Raw genomic sequence first — 18357 nt, forward strand, 5'->3', positions numbered from 1 at the left:
AATTACAACTAACTGGATCACAACATGAGCTTGGATTTTTGGTCATAACCGGTCATTGTACCTGACTTCACAGACATTCCCATTCAATGTTCTGTAATTATTTTTCTATGCCAGACTTACTCTCATTGTTTACAACGGCTCTATATCCAGACAATCTAATTCCTGTTTACATTTCCTGTTTATATTGAATCTAGCCTAGTCTGGACCTAAACTGAATTGTTCCATTTCAACAAAAGTGAAACAGAGCAAATGAGTCAGGCTGAACCGAGCCCCTCCCCGAGCTGTATTTGTATATGAAAGACAGATGTGCGTTTGTTAGATTTCCAAAATGTCTAAATAATTCTGTTACCAGCTCAGTCTCTCACTACATTATTGTAAGATAAGTTGGAGTATGGTTATAAATAGTTGCAGGAAGTTAGGGTGCGGCGGGAACATAGTGTTGTCTAGAAACATCCCTTCTCTTTAAACAGAAGGAAACACTAGGTAAGGCCTGGTCACTGAGAAGGAAACACTAGGTAAGGCCTGGTCACTGAGAAGGAAACACTAGGTAAGGCCTGGTCACTCAGAAGGAAACACTAGGTAAGGCCTGGTCACTCAGAAGGAAACACTAGGTAAGGCCTGGTCACTCAGAAGGAAACACTAGGTAAGGCCTGGTCACTCAGAAGGAAACACTAGGTAAGGCCTGGTCACTCAGAAGGAAACACTAGGTAAGGCCTGGTCACTCAGAAGGAAACACTAGGTAAGGCCTGGTCACTGTGAAGGAAACACTAGGTAAGGCCTGGTCACTGAGAAGGAAACACTAGGTAAGGCCTGGTCACTGTGAAGGAAACACTAGGTAAGGCCTGGTCACTCAGAAGGAAACACTAGGTAAGGCCTGGTCACTCAGAAGGAAAGACTAGGTAAGGCCTGGTCACTCAGAAGGAAACACTAGGTAAGGCCTGGTCACTCAGAAGGAAACACTAGGTAAGGCCTGGTCACTCAGAAGGAAACACTAGGTAAGGCCTGGTCACTCAGAAGGAAACACTAGGTAAGGCCTGGTCACTCAGAAGGAAACACTAGGTAAGGCCTGGTCACTCAGAAGGAAAGACTAGGTAAGGCCTGGTCACTCAGAAGGAAACACTAGGTAAGGCCTGGTCACTCAGAAGGAAACACTAGGTAAGGCCTGGTCACTCAGAAGGAAACACTAGGTAAGGCCTGGTCACTCAGAAGGAAACACTAGGTAAGGCCTGGTCACTCAGAAGGAAACACTAGGTAAGGCCTGGTCACTCAGAAGGAAACACTAGGTAAGGCCTGGTCACTCAGAAGGAAACACTAGGTAAGGCCTGGTCACTCAGAAGGAAACACTAGGTAAGGCCTGGTCACTCAGAAGGAAACACTAGGTAAGGCCTGGTCACTCAGAAGGAAACACTAGGTAAGGCCTGGTCACTCAGAAGGAAAGACTAGGTAAGGCCTGGTCACTCAGAAGGAAACACTAGGTAAGGCCTGGTCACTCAGAAGGAAACACTAGGTAAGGCCTGGTCACTCAGAAGGAAACACTAGGTAAGGCCTGGTCACTGAGAAGGAAACACTAGGTAAGGCCTGGTCACTCAGAAGGAAACACTAGGTAAGGCCTGGTCACTGTGAAGGAAACACTAGGTAAGGCCTGGTCACTCAGAAGGAAACACTAGGTAAGGCCTGGTCACTCAGAAGGAAACACTAGGTAAGGCCTGGTCACTCAGAAGGAAACACTAGGTAAGGCCTGGTCACTCAGAAGGAAACACTAGGTAAGGCCTGGTCACTGAGAAGGAAACACTAGGTAAGGCCTGGTCACTCAGAAGGAAACACTAGGTAAGGCCTGGTCACTCAGAAGGAAACACTAGGTAAGGCCTGGTCACTGAGAAGGAAACACTAGGTAAGGCCTGGTCACTCAGAAGGAAACACTAGGTAAGGCCTGGTCACTGAGAAGGAAACACTAGGTAAGGCCTGGTCACTCAGAAGGAAACACTAGGTAAGGCCTGGTCACTCAGAAGGAAACACTAGGTAAGGCCTGGTCACTCAGAAGGAAACACTAGGTAAGGCCTGGTCACTGTGAAGGAAACACTAGGTAAGGCCTGGTCACTCAGAAGGAAACACTAGGTAAGGCCTGGTCACTCAGAAGGAAACACTAGGTAAGGCCTGGTCACTCAGAAGGAAACACTAGGTAAGGCCTGGTCACTCAGAAGGAAACACTAGGTAAGGCCTGGTCACTCAGAAGGAAACACTAGGTAAGGCCTGGTCACTCAGAAGGAAACACTAGGTAAGGCCTGGTCACTGAGAAGGAAAGACTAGGTAAGGCCTGGTCACTCAGAAGGAAACACTAGGTAAGGCCTGGTCACTCAGAAGGAAACACTAGGTAAGGCCTGGTCACTGAGAAGGAAAGACTAGGTAAGGCCTGGTCACTCAGAAGGAAACACTAGGTAAGGCCTGGTCACTGAGAAGGAAACACTAGGTAAGGCCTGGTCACTCAGAAGGAAACACTAGGTAAGGCCTGGTCACTGTGAAGGAAACACTAGGTAAGGCCTGGTCACTCAGAAGGAAACACTAGGTAAGGCCTGGTCACTCAGAAGGAAACACTAGGTAAGGCCTGGTCACTCAGAAGGAAACACTAGGTAAGGCCTGGTCACTCAGAAGGAAACACTAGGTAAGGCCTGGTCACTGTGGTTCCTTGACTTCCTTAACTTTGCATTACATTAGTGATATAGTTTCTCCAGACATTGGATGACTCTTCTGTGATCATGTCAACCATAACGGCATCTGAAAAACCTTTAATCTCAATGTATGTCCGTTTGTTAGTTATTCTCCTTCATCTACTGTGAACAGATAATAACTCTAGTGGAGGACCAGTCATTCCAAACACATTGTGATGACTCCTGAAAAGCTAACTTTTCAGTGATGCAGGTTTCTCCAGGATGTTGACATTCCAGTTTTCACAGATTATATTGCAGAAGACAGTCATCCCAGCTGACCCAGATCATCTTTGTTGATACAACATTATTTTTTCTACGAAATGCTATTATTAGACAACAACTTTGGAATGGCCACATCTGGGATGTTCTATGAGGGAGTGTGGCTGTACAGTAATGATTTCATGATTCATAATATTAGTAATAATTTTGGGGGTGCTTATATTGTATTTGTCCTGTTAAAACAGAGATCTCCACATTCCTTGCCCTCAATACCCACTTCCCCCTTCTCTCCCTCAAACCAACTCCGCCTTCCCTGAACCCAACTGAATGAGGGAGGAGAGAGTGAGAAAAGGAGAGAAAGAGAGACAAGGGAGGAGTGTAACAAGAGGAGGCTCCTGCTGCTGCCGCTGACTCACATGGATAAAGTTACTAAGGCGCGGTGCTCAGGTCTGTTCTTGTCTTCTCACTACATTATCTTGAGTTAGGGAGCTGGACAGAGAGTTAGAGAGGAGACTTTCAGAGAGACAGTCTTAGGGTGTGAGAGTTAGGGAGCTGGACAGAGAGTTAGAGAGGAGACTTTCAGAGAGACAGTCTTAGGGTGTGAGAGTTAGGGCGAGAGACGGTGAGAGTGAAAGAAAGACAGAGAGCGAGAAAGTGTTTTTGAGAGAGATAGAGAGAGAGAGAAAGTTACTTACTGAGCGAGAGAATAGGAATTATAAGAGTAGTGAGGCCTGTATATGATGTCATGATAGACTAAGATGTGAAGAAAGATCTGCACCGTCTGCCTGTTCAGGCCCAGAGACCCAGACAGAGGCCCAGCAGTCTCGCCCTGCAGCCTGAAGTAGAGAGGAGAGAGTAAGGGAGGTACTGTGTCTTGGCACACCAGAAACACACAGGACATCCACAAACCAGAGAAAGAGAACATGGAGACCCTCATCATCAAGAATGAAGAGAATACAGAAGAGAGTCATCCCACAACAGGAAGCAAAGATGTCCCCACATCCATTATAAACATGTGGGACCTGAACCTAAACCAGGAACAAGAGGACCCAACAACAACGCACGATAAACCAGGGGAGAACACCCAGCCTCAGTACCAGGAACAAGAGGACCCAACAACAACGCAGGATAAGCCAGGGGAGAACACCCAGCCTCAGTACCAGGAACAAGAGGACCCAACAACAACGCACGATAAACCAGGGCAGAACACCCAGCCTCAGAACCAGGAACAAGAGGACCCAACAACAACGCACGATAAACCAGGGCAGAACACCCAGCCTCAGAACCAGGAACAAGAGGACCCATCAACAACGCACGATAAACCAGGGGAGAACACCCAGCCTCAGAACCAGGAACAAGAGGACCCAACAACAACGCACGATAAACCAGGGGAGAACACCCAGCCTCAGAACCAGGAACAAGAGGATCCAACAAAAATGCACGATAAACCAGGGGAGAACACCCAGCCTCAGAACCAGGAACAAGAGGATCCAACAACAACGCACGATAAACCAGGGGAGAACACCCAGCCTCAGAACCAGGAACAAGAGGACCCAACAACAACGCACGATAAACCAGGGGAGAACACCCAGCCTCAGAACCAGGAACAAGAGGACCCAACAACAACGCACGATAAACCAGGGGAGAACACCCAGCCTCAGTACCAGGAACAAGAGGATCCAACAAAAATGCACGATAAACCAGGGGAGAACACCCAGCCTCAGAACCAGGAACAAGAGGACTCAACAACAACGCACGATAAACCAGGGGAGAACACCCAGCCTCAGAACCAGGAACAAGAGGACCCAACAACAACGCACGATAAACCAGGGGAGAACACCCAGCCCCAGACAATCTCTAGCGGGTTTACTGTCACCCCAGAAGATGTGCTGTGTGACTCCTGCATTGAGATCCCGTGCCGGGCCCAGAAGTCCTGCCTCACCTGCCTGGTGTCGTACTGCGAGGCCCACCTCAGACCCCACCTGGAGAACCAGAGGTTCCAGAATCACCGGCTGGTGGAGCCCTTACAGGACATCGAGTGTCGCACCTGTGAGGAGCACCGGCTACCGCTTGAACTATACTGCTTGACGGACGGCTGCGGTGTGTGTGTGTGCTGCGAGTGTGAGAGACAGGGGCATCTGGGGCACAGTACTGTACCTGTAGAGGAGGCTCGAAGACAGATCCAGGTATTGGTAACATTTATATTTTACCAGTGGAGGCTGGTAGAGGGGGAACTAGGGAGGACTGGATTCTTTGTAATGGCTGAGTCCTTCCTCCCCTTTCTCTCTCCACCAGCCTCCACTGATACATACAGACACACAACACACTTCCATTTCACAGACAGTGAGTGATAACTGTATGAGTGCTCCCTTTTCTCTGGCATGGACATGTTGTTTTGGGTGGTTCCACGAAAACACTGCCTTTTGCATCCCTTTGATATTTTAAGTAGAAATTGTGCACCAATATTACATTTTAAAAGCGTGTTATATTAAATGAAGTGTCATTTAAAATAGACCACATGGAGAATTCAGTAAATCTTTAATATGAATATAATCTTGATTACCCAGAAGGGGAATTCTCGCAAAAGTTGAATCACATGAATCTGTCCACGGCAGATTAATATGAAAAATGATTTGTTAAAGTGCCAAAATTAACAATTTTGACATGTCACTCCTTGCACCCGCTGTGACTTCTGGGAAGATTTGAACCCTCTTAACCACAACATTCAGCATCATTGTAAAGCCCTGGTTATGTTGATGACAAAGTCTTGTCTGGAGAGGATTATTTATTTCATGTGATTAGTGATTAATTTACGTCGGCCCCTCATTTTAAGGTCAACCCTGTTACATGAACTGAACTCTCGATTTAATATGGTGAAACTATTCAAGAGGAAATGGTCTACCCGGTTACGTTCAACTCCGTTGCCTTATTTGGCACTCAGCAGTTGAAACAATAATAAAGTGTTTTCCCCGCCCCTGTTTCAGTACAAAGCTGAAGGATGGGCCTGGAGAAATAAAACCACTCTCAAATTCACAGACAGAGCTATGGATTAAAGGACTGACCATCAATGATATGAAAATTATAGTTTTAAACATGTTTTGAGGCTAAATAGTGTGTTTACATTGACTTTGTTTTACAAACATTGCAGTAAAACAAGCTTATGTTTTGGGTTCTGATGGGGTATGACAGTTGGACTAAGCTCCTGAAGCATTTATAAGTTATATTCTTCAAGAATCAATGGGTACATATAGTTAATTTATAAGTAAAAAAATGGCTTCAGCAACTGCCGATTGCCCCTTTTCATAGGTACTTCCTGTTGTCTTTTTTTTAACCTCTTGAGATGGGAAAACTAGTTTTGTATTAAGTTATTTCTGACAGAATGTAAAAATTTGGTAAAACCAAACTTTTTCTTTTTATACCAAGTTACACTTCTCAAAAGGCACCGGTTGTTGTGGTTTTGAAGTCCAAAACTCCTCTTTTTAGTGTCAGTATTGTCTAGTGATCCAGGACACGATGTAGGGAGCATAGGATAGGGAGTCTCCAGGCAAATGAGTTTTTATGACATCATTTGTTTATCACAAGACTTCAGTACGTTTCTCTGTGATAAGAAACCTTCTGTGTGACATGTGATACGTACAGCCTGCCCATTGTTCTCGTCCAATAGGTTGCCCTCTCTCAAAGCTACTGTAGTAAATAAAGCAAACGCATTTCCCATGGGCTATGCTGGTAACCTGGCACTGGTTCCATCACATGGTACTCTTTAAGAAACAGAGCAGTGTGTGTGTGTGTGCGTGCGTGTGTGCGTGTGTGTCTGTGTGTGTGTGTGTGATCGTCTATAGACAGAGCTGCAGAAGAAACAAGGGGAGATTATGAAGACCGTCTCAGTGGCAGAGAATTCCATTGGCAAGCTACAGAGCAACACTGCATCCATAGAGGTTTTTCACTACACCTGCATTACTTTGACCATTTCCTCTGATCTCAATGAACCTTAAACACACAGCTGATACAACTAAGCACCTCCTCCTCTCCTTTAAAAAAAAGTATGTCACACATTCTCTCCATACATTCTTTCCCCTCGTTCGCATATTGCTCTTTTATCACTTAAAACATCGTCTCTGATCTTAATGAACCTCGAAACATACAGCTGATACACATTTACTAAGTACTTCTCCATTCCTCCTCTTTCTCTTTATCACATATTCTGTCCATCTTTCTCTCCCCAGAGCTCGGTGGCAGGGGTACGTGCTGTGATGGAGCAGCAGTTCTATTTGCTGCAAGGGGCCGTAGAAGAGGCCCGGAGGAGGGCCACGGAGGTTCTGGAGGGGGAGCAGAGGCAGGCGCTCAGTCAGGCCGAGGGCATCCAGGCCCACCTGGAGCAGAAGAGCCAAGAGCTGAAGAAAACCCTGGCCAGAGTGGAGAGACTCTTCAGGAACAAGAGGGATGTAGACTTCCTGCAGGTGAGAGACTGTGGCTCCGGGGTGAAACGTATCCTATGTACAGACCTTGGATCTCCTCCAACCTTAACCATTAGTGGGAAAAATGCTAAACTGACCCAAGATCAGCGTCTAGGCCCGGGGCAACTTTAGAGTGCACCAGAGAGGGTTGGGTTTAATTCCATTTCAATTCAGTAAATTCAGGAATTAAACTCAAATTTGTAGGAAAGCATTGAGGAAAATGAACTGACTGAATTTAAATTGAATTGACCCCAATTCCTGGTGAGTGTCACACATGAAATGAAACAGAACACATGCAGCTAGTGTTGTTGCTGAAAAGCACAATATCAACCTGCTGCCTTCAAGTCTCCTGTATCATGATACTGTGAGAGGTATTTTATTTATTTTTTACATTCTATTGGTTGATGCTGCGTTGAATATTTATTGACAAGACATTTCAGCGTAAAATGTTGAATTCATTTGTAAAAAGTTTGAAAAACATAATTCCACATTGATATTGAGGCCAGTGACAAAAAAAAATTGAATTTAAATTCAGGCTGTAACACAAGTGTCAAGGGGTACTTTCTGAAGGCTCTGTAGATTTACTGCATCACACTGGAGTGTTTGGAAATGTATTTATTTTTACCTTTATTTAACTAGGCAAGTCAGTTAACAAACAAATTCTTATTTTCAATGACAGCCTAGGAACAGTGGGTTAACTGCCTTGTTCAGGGGCAGAACAACAGATTTGTACCTTGTTGGACTAGTAACCTTTCGGTTACTAGACCAACGCTCTAACCACTAGGCTACCCTCCCGCCCCTGACTGCTCAGGATAGGACTCATTCTGAGCCCTATCCTGAGAGGACTAATATCTTACCCTTTGCCTCAGCTTTCCCCTATGATCTGTTAAATATTGTCTCGGTCAGTCATTTTGACTCGTCTCGGTCAGCGATTTTGTAATGTTGACAGTGTCCACAGTGTGAGGGAAGTGACAGGTGGGAGGAGCTATAGGACAGGATCACTGTAATGACTGGAATGGAAGTTAGTGGTTTCCATATGTTTGATGTGTTTGATACTTTCCATTGATTCCATTCCAGCCATTAGAATTAGCCCGTCCTCCTATAGCTCCTCCCACCAGCCTCCGCTGCTTACCATAGACACTTCATTTAGATTGTGAAAGGATTTGATAGGTATTAACAGTATAGCCAAGAACCTACCAAGTCTATTCAAGGGAAAGCAATACTACCATATTGCTTTAACCTATCTGAAATGTCTCGGGGGTAGAGGTTTGGGGTTATTTCTAGATGGAGCCCTATTTTGCTTCCCAAATGGCACCCTAGTTCCCATATAGTGCACTACTTTATAGTACACTACTTTCATGCTGTGATGGAGCAGCAGTAGTGCACTATAAAGGGCATAGGGTGTCATTTGGGAAGCAGATATAGCTGTCTTAGTAGTGTGACAGTAGTGTGAGTGGCTCCTCCTGCTGGTGAATGTAGGAATACTCCGAGTGGAAGACGGGGGCTGTGGATGTCTGTCTGCCTGGGCTCTACGTCGGCCTCACAGATCGCCTGGCCTCCTTCAGCTGCCTGCTCACTGAGTCCACCCAGGAACTGTGTGACCAGCTCAAGGCTACCTACAGGGACAAACTGAAGGACATCTGCAGGACTGGTGATGAGTGTACACATTTTAACCAGGGCTGTGTTCATTAGGCACCAAACACAAGAAAACTATAGAAGCCTGGAAAAACTGCTCATGTTCCTTTGTTTGTTTTTGTGGTTGACATATGCTGTTTCATGACATAATGAACACGACCCAAGTTGTTAGTGTAAAAGAGAATATTCTCCCCATGACTTAGCTAAATAAAAGTTACATAACGGTTGGATAAGTAACCATAGTCCCCAAGTAACCATAGTCCCCAAGTAACCATAGTCCCCAATTAACCATAGTCCCCAAGTAACCATAGTCCCCAAGTAACCATAGTCCCCAAGTAACCATAGTCCCCAAGTAACCATAGTCCTCAAGTAACCATAGTCCCCATAGTCTTCCCAATGCATTGTATTATAGAGAGTTCTCTCTGTATTACCTGGAGGATAACTTATCTTTCTCCTACACTGACCTACAGAGAAACTGGGCATTACAACCATGGTCCATCCCAAGATGTCAAAGTCTTTTTCACTGCCTGAGCCTGAGATGCGAGACGACTTCCTCACGTGTAAGATGTCTTTTTTTATTGCATTAGCAACCATTTCCAATTTGATTTGCATAGCTAGTGCTCTTCACAATGAGCTAACCCTTTTGAGAAATAGCCTGACTTGGTGTAACCTTTCACATGTGTTATAGCGACTGAGGTAGCCTTTGAATAAGTATGTGTGTGTTTGTATTGTCCCTGCATGTGTCCTGTGCTGGCGACAAATCCATGTTCCCCTCTGACGATTAATAAAGTTTATTAAATTAAATGTGTCTACTTGGCAGATGCCAGCAGTCTGACCTTTGACCCAGACACTGTCCACAAGTTCCTGAGACTAACTGAAGACGACAGGAAGGTGACCAACACCACGCCCTGGCAGCACAGCTACCCAGACACGCCCGAACGCTTCGAGTACTGGCGCCAGGTGATGACCTCAGAGAGCCTCTACCTGGGCCGACACTACTTTGAGGCAGAGTTGAGTGGGGAGGGCGTGCACGTGGGACTCACCTACAAGAGCATCGACCGGAAAGGCGTGGAGAGAGGCAGCTGCATCACAGGAAATGACTTCTCGTGGAGCCTCGGAAGGGAGGGGCGGAGCTTTTCCACTTGGCATGCTGATATGGAGGCGGTCGTGGAAGCCACAAGTGTGTTCACGAGAATCGGCGTCTACATCGACTTTGACTCAGGCTCATTAGCTTTCTATGGTGTGACTGACATCGCTATGACACTCCTCTACAGGTACAAGGCTGAGTTCATGGAGCCCTTGTATCCTACTGTCTGGCTCTCAAAGAAGGACAGTGTGGTTTTATTGGTTGGTCCTAAGGACCCTCCACTAATGAAGAGCTCAACTCTGCCTGCCACCCCCATCACTCCCATGGCAACATCAGCTCCTGTCAGTCCAGAATCATAATACTTTGACTGCAGAAGTGTAGTTAGGTTAGAGAGGCGGACCAGTACACATTTCTGTTTCTCACAAATACAATAAAGTATCTATTCTATTCATAAGCAGTTGCCTTAAGTGACTGATACTGTACTTATTTAACAGGACACAGCATCAAGTATCACAAGACAACAGACAGGGACTTTACAGGGGGTATCTGCACTCATCCAGGACCTATATACTAGACGGTGTCAGAGGAAGGCCCAAAAAATTATCCAGATTCCAGTCACCCAACTCATAGACTGTTCTCTCTACTACCGCACGGCAAGCGGTCCCGGAGCGCCAAGTCTAGGTCCAAAAGGCTCCTTAACAGCTTCTACCCCCAAGCTATAAGACTGCTGAACAATTAATCAAATAGCCACCCAGACTTTGTTTTTACACTGCTGCTACTCGCTGTTTATTATCTATGTACAAAATTACCTCGACTAACCTGTACCCCTGCACATTGACTTGGTACCGGTACCCCCTGTATATAGCCTTGTTATTGTTATGTCATTTTATTGTGTTACTTTTTATTTAACTTTTTACTTTAGTTTATTTTAGTAAATATTTTCTTAACTCTATTTCTTGAACTGCATTGTTGGTTAAGGGCTTGTTAGTAAGCATTTCACAGTAAGGTCTGGACCTGTTGTATTCGGCGCATGTGACAAATATAATTTGATTTGATATAGAACAAAACATGACACTGAGGGACTGAGTAATAACTTTTTAACCGCTCTTTTTATTGGAACGGGTTAGCAAGTGACTGACTTGCTACCTACTGTGATTGGTCTTTCATATGCAAAAACATACTATGTTTATTTGACATTGTGCTGAGTACTAACTACCAAGATGAGTTCAAGGGCTGTCTTTCATTGTTGTGTCAATGGTCAATCCAATGTAAATCATATTAACAATGTGACAAAGCTTTTGCCAAATCTTTTTAGAATTGATTTACAAATATGAATTGCTTGACTTTTTAAATTACCTAATACTTAATATGAAATGAAGCATGAAACATATTATGTTTACATTTTAGATACATTACAACACGTAAGAAGAAATGATTCTCATGAGAATGTGCACAAAATATTTACAGATACCATGACACACAGTCTCAGGCAGAGAAATCGATTGAGGTCTCGTTCTCATCATACGCAGGGTTAACAAAATGCACACCTGACGGCGTCAGGGAGATAGAGTTGGCGGCTTCAGTCCCATAGATACCTGGTACTTCGGGCATCATGGTGGGCTTGTCGAAGATGGGGTTTTCAAAGCCGTGGTCCGTGAAGTCCCCTATCTCCTCCTGGCTTCTCCTTAAGCTGCTCAGAGAAGGGATGGAGATGGTGGGCATGCTTGGCATTTTTATGACGCCTCTGCGGAAGAGGACAGCCAGGAGGGGGAGACCAACGACTACTATCAGGATGCCGAACACGGCTCCCACCACAACTCCTGCGTTGTCCCCTGCCCCGTCACCACTGGTGGCCCCAGAAGAGGCCTGGAACTCAGCCCCGGTTATGCCCAGGTTTGAGCCTTGGGATTGGACATCCTTCAATATGTCCCGAGCCAGGGCCTCTGCCACCGCACCAGACCCCCCATCCAGGAGCACGATCTGGATCTCAGCTGCAGCCGCACGTGGGATCACCCCGAGGAAATACTGAGATTTGAGCACCTTGGACATGCCTAGCTGAATGGACTGGTACGAGGGCAGACCAAGGAAGAGGTGCTGCAGTCGAATCCGATAAGACTCAAGGATGAAGCCTGAGGAATACTGGATGGTGACGATGGCACTGCACACGTCACAGCAGTGTCCTATGGGGTACAGTGGCTTCTTACAGCTCATAGGAGCGCATGTCACAGTGCCGCAGATCCTGTTGTGATTCGCAGAGTTCCCACAGTCACAGCCAGAGGCATCACTGCAGCCAGAAGCCCCGACGCTGGGGGATGAGGTTCCGTGGAACTGCAGCCGGCCAGAGTGTGACCCCAGATAATGGGTGAACTCTGAGCTGCTGCTGAACTTCTTCCCCAGAACGGACACACTCTGGACAGGGACGCTGGGCTGGTTGGAGGTAGTGTCCACGCGGAACGAGGAGCCAGCGCGGAACACCACGTTGTCGTACTGGCAGGGTACGCTCTCCTCGTGTACCGAGAACAGGAAGCGACCTTTCTCCAGATCGTCTGAAGACTCTGCCGCCTGCCACAGCGCCGGGTCGAACCACTGCAGAGACTCTGCATCTTTGAACTGGGCGGTGACGCCGGCCCCGCAACCGGGGTCCCCTCCATTACTGACCGTGAAGCCGCCCCCTGAGGGAAGGATGAACTCTCCGTCCACCGGTAGCCGGATCTCCTGGACAGAGTGGACCGTCTCCACATACACAGACACTTTCCTCTGAGCCGAGAACTGCACTATGTCGTTACCGCAGGGCACGGACCCTTTGTCCCAGTTGGTCTTGTTTTCATAGTTAGTGTCGGGTATCCACTGCTTGTACAGGGCGTCAGCTGCCCCGAACAGACAGAGACCGAGGAGAAGAAACACGGCTGGTGTTTTTGGCATCCTGAATGCTTGTGACAGAAGTGGATGAACTACGGGGTGACCTTTGTCTCTGGCAGTGTGACTGTCACATGAGGGAGTGAGTGCACAGGTTCCCAGATTATGAAGTTGATGAGCTCTGGTAGACTCATCTTTACCGGCTGGTCACCAGCTTGGTCAAAGATTAACTGCTGTTGCAGCCGCAGTAATAACACTCCAAAATAACAGTGTAGATGTCTCTATGAAAGAAAAGTGATTTGATTTAGGCCTACACCTTTTCATAGCCTTTATGCCTAAAAACTGTATGGTGAAAACTGTATAGTGTTAAAAAAATGTGCATCTACAGTAAAAGTAAAGCTGCTATAGGGATGTTTCTTGTGACCAGCGGTGGAATTGACATTTTAAAAAGTCATTGGGAACTCATCAATGTTAAATCTAAACATTCTATGTAAAAAAAAAAAAAAAGATTTGTCAAACGTTCCCATATACTTTCTTGATTGCGACCAGTCATTTAAGGCAGAGTTTCCCAGACTCGGTCCTGGGGGCCCCTCCTGTGTGTACATTTTGATTTTTGCACTAGCACTACACAGCTGATTTAAAATAACTAACTCATCATCAAACGTTGATTAATTGAATCAGCATTGTAGTGCTAGGGCAAAAAACAAAATGTGCACACAGGACCGAGTTTAGGAAACCCTGGGCTGCGTTCAGTATGTTTTTACGTTCTTGAACGTTCAATTGAACATAAACATTTCTGTACTGAACGAACAGTTGAAAAACAGGGAGGGGTTGTGTGTTGGGAAAAACTGTCCGCATGTCCACTTCCCTTTAAAAACGTCACTCATTGCTTCAAGCCACACCCACCAAATGGAAGCAAACCTTCATATTTCCAGTCATTGGCGCAAACATACCTCAAAGTCTGTTCCATAACGTTTTGGAGAAACGAGTTGTTCAGAAGTAATCGTTCGGCAACAATTGAACGCACCTCTGATATAGGGTCGTGTGGGCGCTATACATATTGGTGATGGATTCTTTTCTTGGGGGTGAGACGCTTTGCAGATGATCAAGGTGGGTATGAAATGAAACCATTAAAAATTAAAGACCTGAAAATGATCAGTCTAATCACAAGCAGTAAATTATGTTCGAGGTAAAGATATCGCCATGAATATATTTTTTAATGAATTAATATATTAATTTATACAATTAGTGATATCACATTTCACATCACATTAGAATTTCAAATCTCTGGTTCAGATCTTTACAAAGTTGCAATCAGGCAACATATTCTGCACCCATGAGTGGGGTCCTTCATACAAGCATGTTTATTGTTTACCTACACGTCACCCGGAAGTGAGTGTCAAAGATGATGAGACTGGTGAGATCTCTTACTATTTTCAAACAAATAAGTTGTTTTATATCTTTAATTATTGATGACACTATGCCTGGTAACGCTTTGCTGTTCAAGTTGCTCTCATGGCGTTTTTCTTAGCTAACTTTGTTGCCCTATTTCAGTGAGCCTTACTAGCTAACTGTTAGCTAGCTTGCTCACTTAACTTCACTTGCTCTTTTAGCTAGCTAGCTACGTTTTTCTGCAATTATTTGAATAGATAAACCTTTGTAATGTTTTAAACCGAACTATTTAGCTAGAATGCACAAATTACCCCAGAGCCATCTAATTAGTGTGTCACTCACTGTCATGTCAGGTAGCTTGTAAGTTACAGTAGTAGCTATCTAAGTAGCGTTAGCCACCTCAAAATGAGCCTTGTTTGACAGCTCATTTCTTTCTTGAAAGGATTCACAGGAGGCAGATGCTCCACTCTTTGGTGAGGACGATGATGATACCCCCACCAGACAGAAGAAATCAGAAATCAAGTGCGTTTTGGAAGTTGATTCACTAATTGATGAGGAGTAACAGAACAAACGGATATTTTCATTTCAACCCGTATCAGCTATTCTGATCACCAGAACAAGAGATGTTGTTTTGCTGTAAATGTGAACTATTCCTCTCTCTCTCTCTCTCTCTCGTGTGTGTGATCAAAACCTGCTCTTGTTTTAGGCATCCCCTGGCCACGTTCTTCCATCTCTTCTTCCGCACCAGTGCCATCTTAGTCTACCTACTGTGTGAAATCCTGAGCAGTAGTTTCATCGTCTGTATGGTCACCATCATCCTCCTCCTTTCATGTGACTTCTGGACAGTCAAGGTGGGTGGGTTGTCACAGTTTGATGTGGTACAACTTTATTTGGTCATACCCTTTTCACACTATCGTGTTGGCCTGGATATTTTATTTTCACGTTGCCCTTTCCCACATGTTTCCAGCGATTTGTTGGATGTGTAACCAGGCCAGGCTAGCACCGCTTGACGGGGTAGTGTGAAAAGGGTCAAAGTTGCCTTTGTTTTATAGGTCCAGTTGGTCAGTGATCCCATTGTGTTTCTTTCTCAGAATGTGTCTGGCAGGTTGATGGTGGGCCTCAGGTGGTGGAACCAGGTGGATGAGGATGGACAGAGCCACTGGGTGTTTGAGTCCAGACCAGTACGGTTGCAGTATAGTCCATGACTGTATTTGTATTTATTACGGCTCCCCATTAGCTGCTGCCAATGCAGCTGCTACTCTGCCTGGGGTCCAAACACATTAAGGCACTTACATATAAAACAAAAGATAAAACAGTACATCATATTACCACTACATATCTACAATACAAAATGTATAATACCATATTACAATATACGTATGTGCTAGTACTTGTATGCGTGTGTCTGTACATTTGTGTGTCTCTTCACAGTTCCCACTGTTCCATAAGGTGTATTTTTATCTATTTAAAAAAAAAAGTCTGATTCTACTGCTTGCATAAGTTACCTGATGTGGAATAGAGTTCCATGTAGTCATGGCTTTATGTAGTACTGTGCGCCTCCCATATTCTGTTCTGGACTTGGGGATTGTGAAGAGACCTCTGGTGGCATGTCTTGTGGGGTATCCATAGGTGTCTGAGCTGTGTGCTAGTAGTTTAAACAGAAAGATCGGCACATTCAGCTTGTCAACACTTCTTACAACAACAAGTAGTGATAAAGTCAATCTCTCACGCACTTTGAGCCATGAGAGATTTACATGCATATCATTAATGTTAGCTCCCCGTGTACATCCAAGGGCCAGGCATGTTGCCCTGTTCTGAGCCAATTGTAATTTTCCAAAGTCCCTCATTGTGGCACCTGACTACAATATTGAACAGTAGTCCAGGTGTGACAAAACTAAGGCCTGTAGGAGCTGCCTTGTTGATAGTGTTGTTAAGAAGGCAGAACAGCACTTTATTATGGACAGACTTCTCCCCATCTGAGCTACTGTTGTATCAATATGTTTTGACCATAACAATTTACAATCCAGGGTTACTGCAAGCAGTTTAGTCACCTCAATTTCCACATTATTCATTACAAGATTTAGTTGAGGTTTAGGGATTGATTTGTCCCAAATACAATGCTTTTAGTTTTAGAAATATTTAGGACTAAGTTATTCCTTGCCACCCGTTCTGAAACTAGCTGCAGCTCTTTGTTATGTGTTGCAGTCATTTCAGTTGCCGTAGTAGCTGACGTGTTGAGTCATCCTCATACATAGACACACTGGCTTTACTCAAAGACAGCGGCATGTCGTTAGTAAAGATTGAAAAAAGTAAGGGGCCTAAACAGCTGCCCTGGGGAATTCCTGATTCTACTTGGATTATGTTGGAGAGGCTTCCATTAAAGAACACCCTCTGTGTTCTGTTAGACAAGTAACTCTTTATCCACAATATAGCAGGGGGTGTAAAGCCATTACATGTATGTTTTTCCAGCAGCCGACTATGATCAATAATGTCAAAAGCCGCACTGAAGTCTAACAAAACAGCCCCCACAATCTTTTTATCAATTTCTCTCAGCCAACTTGTTTACTGTAAAATAGTATTGTATCTGGTCAAGAAGGTTACTAAGGGTTGGTAACAGGCTGAGTGGAGTTGTAGTTGTGCCTGTCTATTAGTTTAATTTTCATTTATTTATTCGCACCAACAAAATACAAGTGAAAGACAAACAGTGCCGATAAACAACAAGGTGAGTTTGGAAATCCAAGAGGGCTTATATGAAAATTGCACCCCCCAAAAAACAGTATATAGAAAATCAGACTGTTCAATCAATTAAACAAAGCAAAGAGTCTATGACTGAAAGAATTGCAACAACTAAGACTTCTGTAGACATGTGCTTAATTTCCCCAACTCTCTCTGTAGGCAACCAGTAGAAAAGTTCCAACCAACTCTGAATCACAGATCTTCTGGCTGGGTCTGGTTGTGTGTCCAGTCCTCTGGGTCATCTTTGTGTTCAGTACTCTCTTCTCCTTCAAGTTTAAGTGGCTGGTGGGTTCAGTACCTTTTACTTTCTCCATTTGAATTTAGACATCTCTAATTTCCCACCCGATAATTAATATGTCAAACCTAGTATGAAGCTAGCTATATGATTTAACATAAACAGATACATGCATTGTTTTGGGTTCTCAAAGAAACATAAATAATCACAACGCATTGCATTTTTATGTCATGTCCCCTTGCAGGCAGTGGTGATCATGGGTGTGGCATTGCAGTGGGCCAACCTGTATGGATATGTGCGATGCAAAGTAGGCGGGAAGACCAACTTGAGGAGCATGGCAACCAACTACCTTGGCAGCCAGTTCTTCAAACAGGTATATAGTTCTTATTTAAAAACAGATCATATTAGACATTTCAGCTCATAGGTAGCAATTCGGAGGATAATAAACACCAACTCATTTTGAATTTCGACTACAATTGTATTTCCCATTTGAGATCGGGTTCAGTTGTAACATGGACTACTTTTGTCTGTGATAATATGATAATATATGATATTTCTGCCATCTAAACATTCATGTTTGTTTTCTTTATATAGGCAATGACCAAACAGGGACCCTAGAGGTGGCTGTGCAGAGAGAAGAAACGTTAGCATTTCTGCTAATGTAATATTTTATGTTATCAAGAGGATCTTGCCTTGCTTTAACTGAGGCATAGGCTACTGTTCTTTTTCTTAATTCCTGTTGAACAGGTGGAAGGCATCTCTCTATTCTGAGGGCACGGGGTTGTTTCCTACAGAGTCCTACAAACGATGTAGTATAAAACTAAGAGACTACTAGGCTTCTTTGTATGTTTGTTTCATTTGTTTTCCTGCTAAATATTCAAATACAACCTTGTTAATGATTAATAACTGCTGATTGTAATATAAGACATTTGTAAATATTATATTTACATAAAATGTCTGGGTGAATGAATAAAAACAAAAGTGTGTGAGTCAAGTGAGTTGTAATAATATCATGCAAAAAAAATGTCCACACTAAAT

The 18357-nt window shown here is 44.4% G+C and overlaps 3 protein-coding genes across 8 annotated transcripts; 2 read left to right on the top strand and 1 right to left on the bottom strand.

Moving 5' to 3' along the window:
- Positions 1 to 3274: 3274 nt before the first annotated feature.
- Positions 3275 to 11394, top strand: LOC110487435 (E3 ubiquitin-protein ligase TRIM16). Of its 4 annotated transcripts, XM_036939215.2 has the most exons (6): positions 3275 to 5110; positions 6764 to 6859; positions 7148 to 7381; positions 8858 to 9029; positions 9484 to 9573; positions 9834 to 11394. In XM_036939215.2, exons 1-6 carry the CDS (start codon positions 3848 to 3850, stop codon positions 10457 to 10459), a joined length of 2481 nt encoding a protein of 826 aa, XP_036795110.1. In that variant the 5' UTR covers positions 3275 to 3847; the 3' UTR covers positions 10460 to 11394. The 4 variants fall into 4 exon arrangements, 3 of the variants coding, with proteins under 3 accessions (XP_036795110.1, XP_090053548.1, XP_090053547.1); XM_090197422.1 differs by lacking the exon at positions 8858 to 9029; XM_090197421.1 differs by lacking the exon at positions 6764 to 6859.
- Positions 11191 to 13022, bottom strand: amn (amnion associated transmembrane protein). The gene has a single exon (XM_021556335.3). The coding sequence runs from the start codon at positions 13020 to 13022 to the stop codon at positions 11586 to 11588; it is 1437 nt and encodes a 478-aa protein (XP_021412010.3). The 3' UTR covers positions 11191 to 11585.
- Positions 13023 to 13766: 744 nt separating this feature from the next.
- On the top strand, positions 13767 to 18313 carry fa18b (FAM18B). 3 transcript variants are annotated; one of them, XM_090194289.1, is made up of 8 exons: positions 13857 to 14066; positions 14253 to 14373; positions 14791 to 14870; positions 15055 to 15199; positions 15440 to 15529; positions 17244 to 17369; positions 17564 to 17692; positions 17914 to 18313. In XM_090194289.1, the coding sequence occupies exons 2-8, from the start codon at positions 14362 to 14364 to the stop codon at positions 17935 to 17937; spliced, it is 606 nt and encodes a 201-aa protein (XP_090050415.1). In that variant the 5' UTR covers positions 13857 to 14066; positions 14253 to 14361; the 3' UTR covers positions 17938 to 18313.
- The last annotated feature ends 44 nt before the right edge of the window (positions 18314 to 18357 follow it).

The sequence above is a fragment of the Oncorhynchus mykiss genome, chromosome 13 (assembly GCF_057628025.1).
Source record: "Oncorhynchus mykiss isolate SJ-2025 chromosome 13, ASM5762802v1, whole genome shotgun sequence".
NCBI lineage: Eukaryota > Metazoa > Chordata > Actinopteri > Salmoniformes > Salmonidae > Oncorhynchus > Oncorhynchus mykiss.

Excerpts from the sequence above, each read along its gene's own strand:
- LOC110487435 (XM_036939215.2), top strand. The coding sequence starts at position 3,848 with ATGGAGACCCTCATCATCAAGAATGAAGAGAATACAGAAGAGAGTCAT. Across the intron at positions 5,111-6,763 it reads AGGCTCGAAGACAGATCCAG|ACAGAGCTGCAGAAGAAACA; the intron begins GTATTGGTAACA and ends GATCGTCTATAG. Across the intron at positions 9,574-9,833 it reads GCGAGACGACTTCCTCACGT|ATGCCAGCAGTCTGACCTTT; the intron begins GTAAGATGTCTT and ends TCTACTTGGCAG.
- amn (XM_021556335.3), bottom strand. The coding sequence starts at position 13,022 with ATGCCAAAAACACCAGCCGTGTTTCTTCTCCTCGGTCTCTGTCTGTTC.
- fa18b (XM_090194289.1), top strand. Across the intron at positions 14,871-15,054 it reads CAGAAGAAATCAGAAATCAA|GCATCCCCTGGCCACGTTCT; the intron begins GTGCGTTTTGGA and ends CTCTTGTTTTAG. Across the intron at positions 17,693-17,913 it reads GCAGCCAGTTCTTCAAACAG|GCAATGACCAAACAGGGACC; the intron begins GTATATAGTTCT and ends TTCTTTATATAG.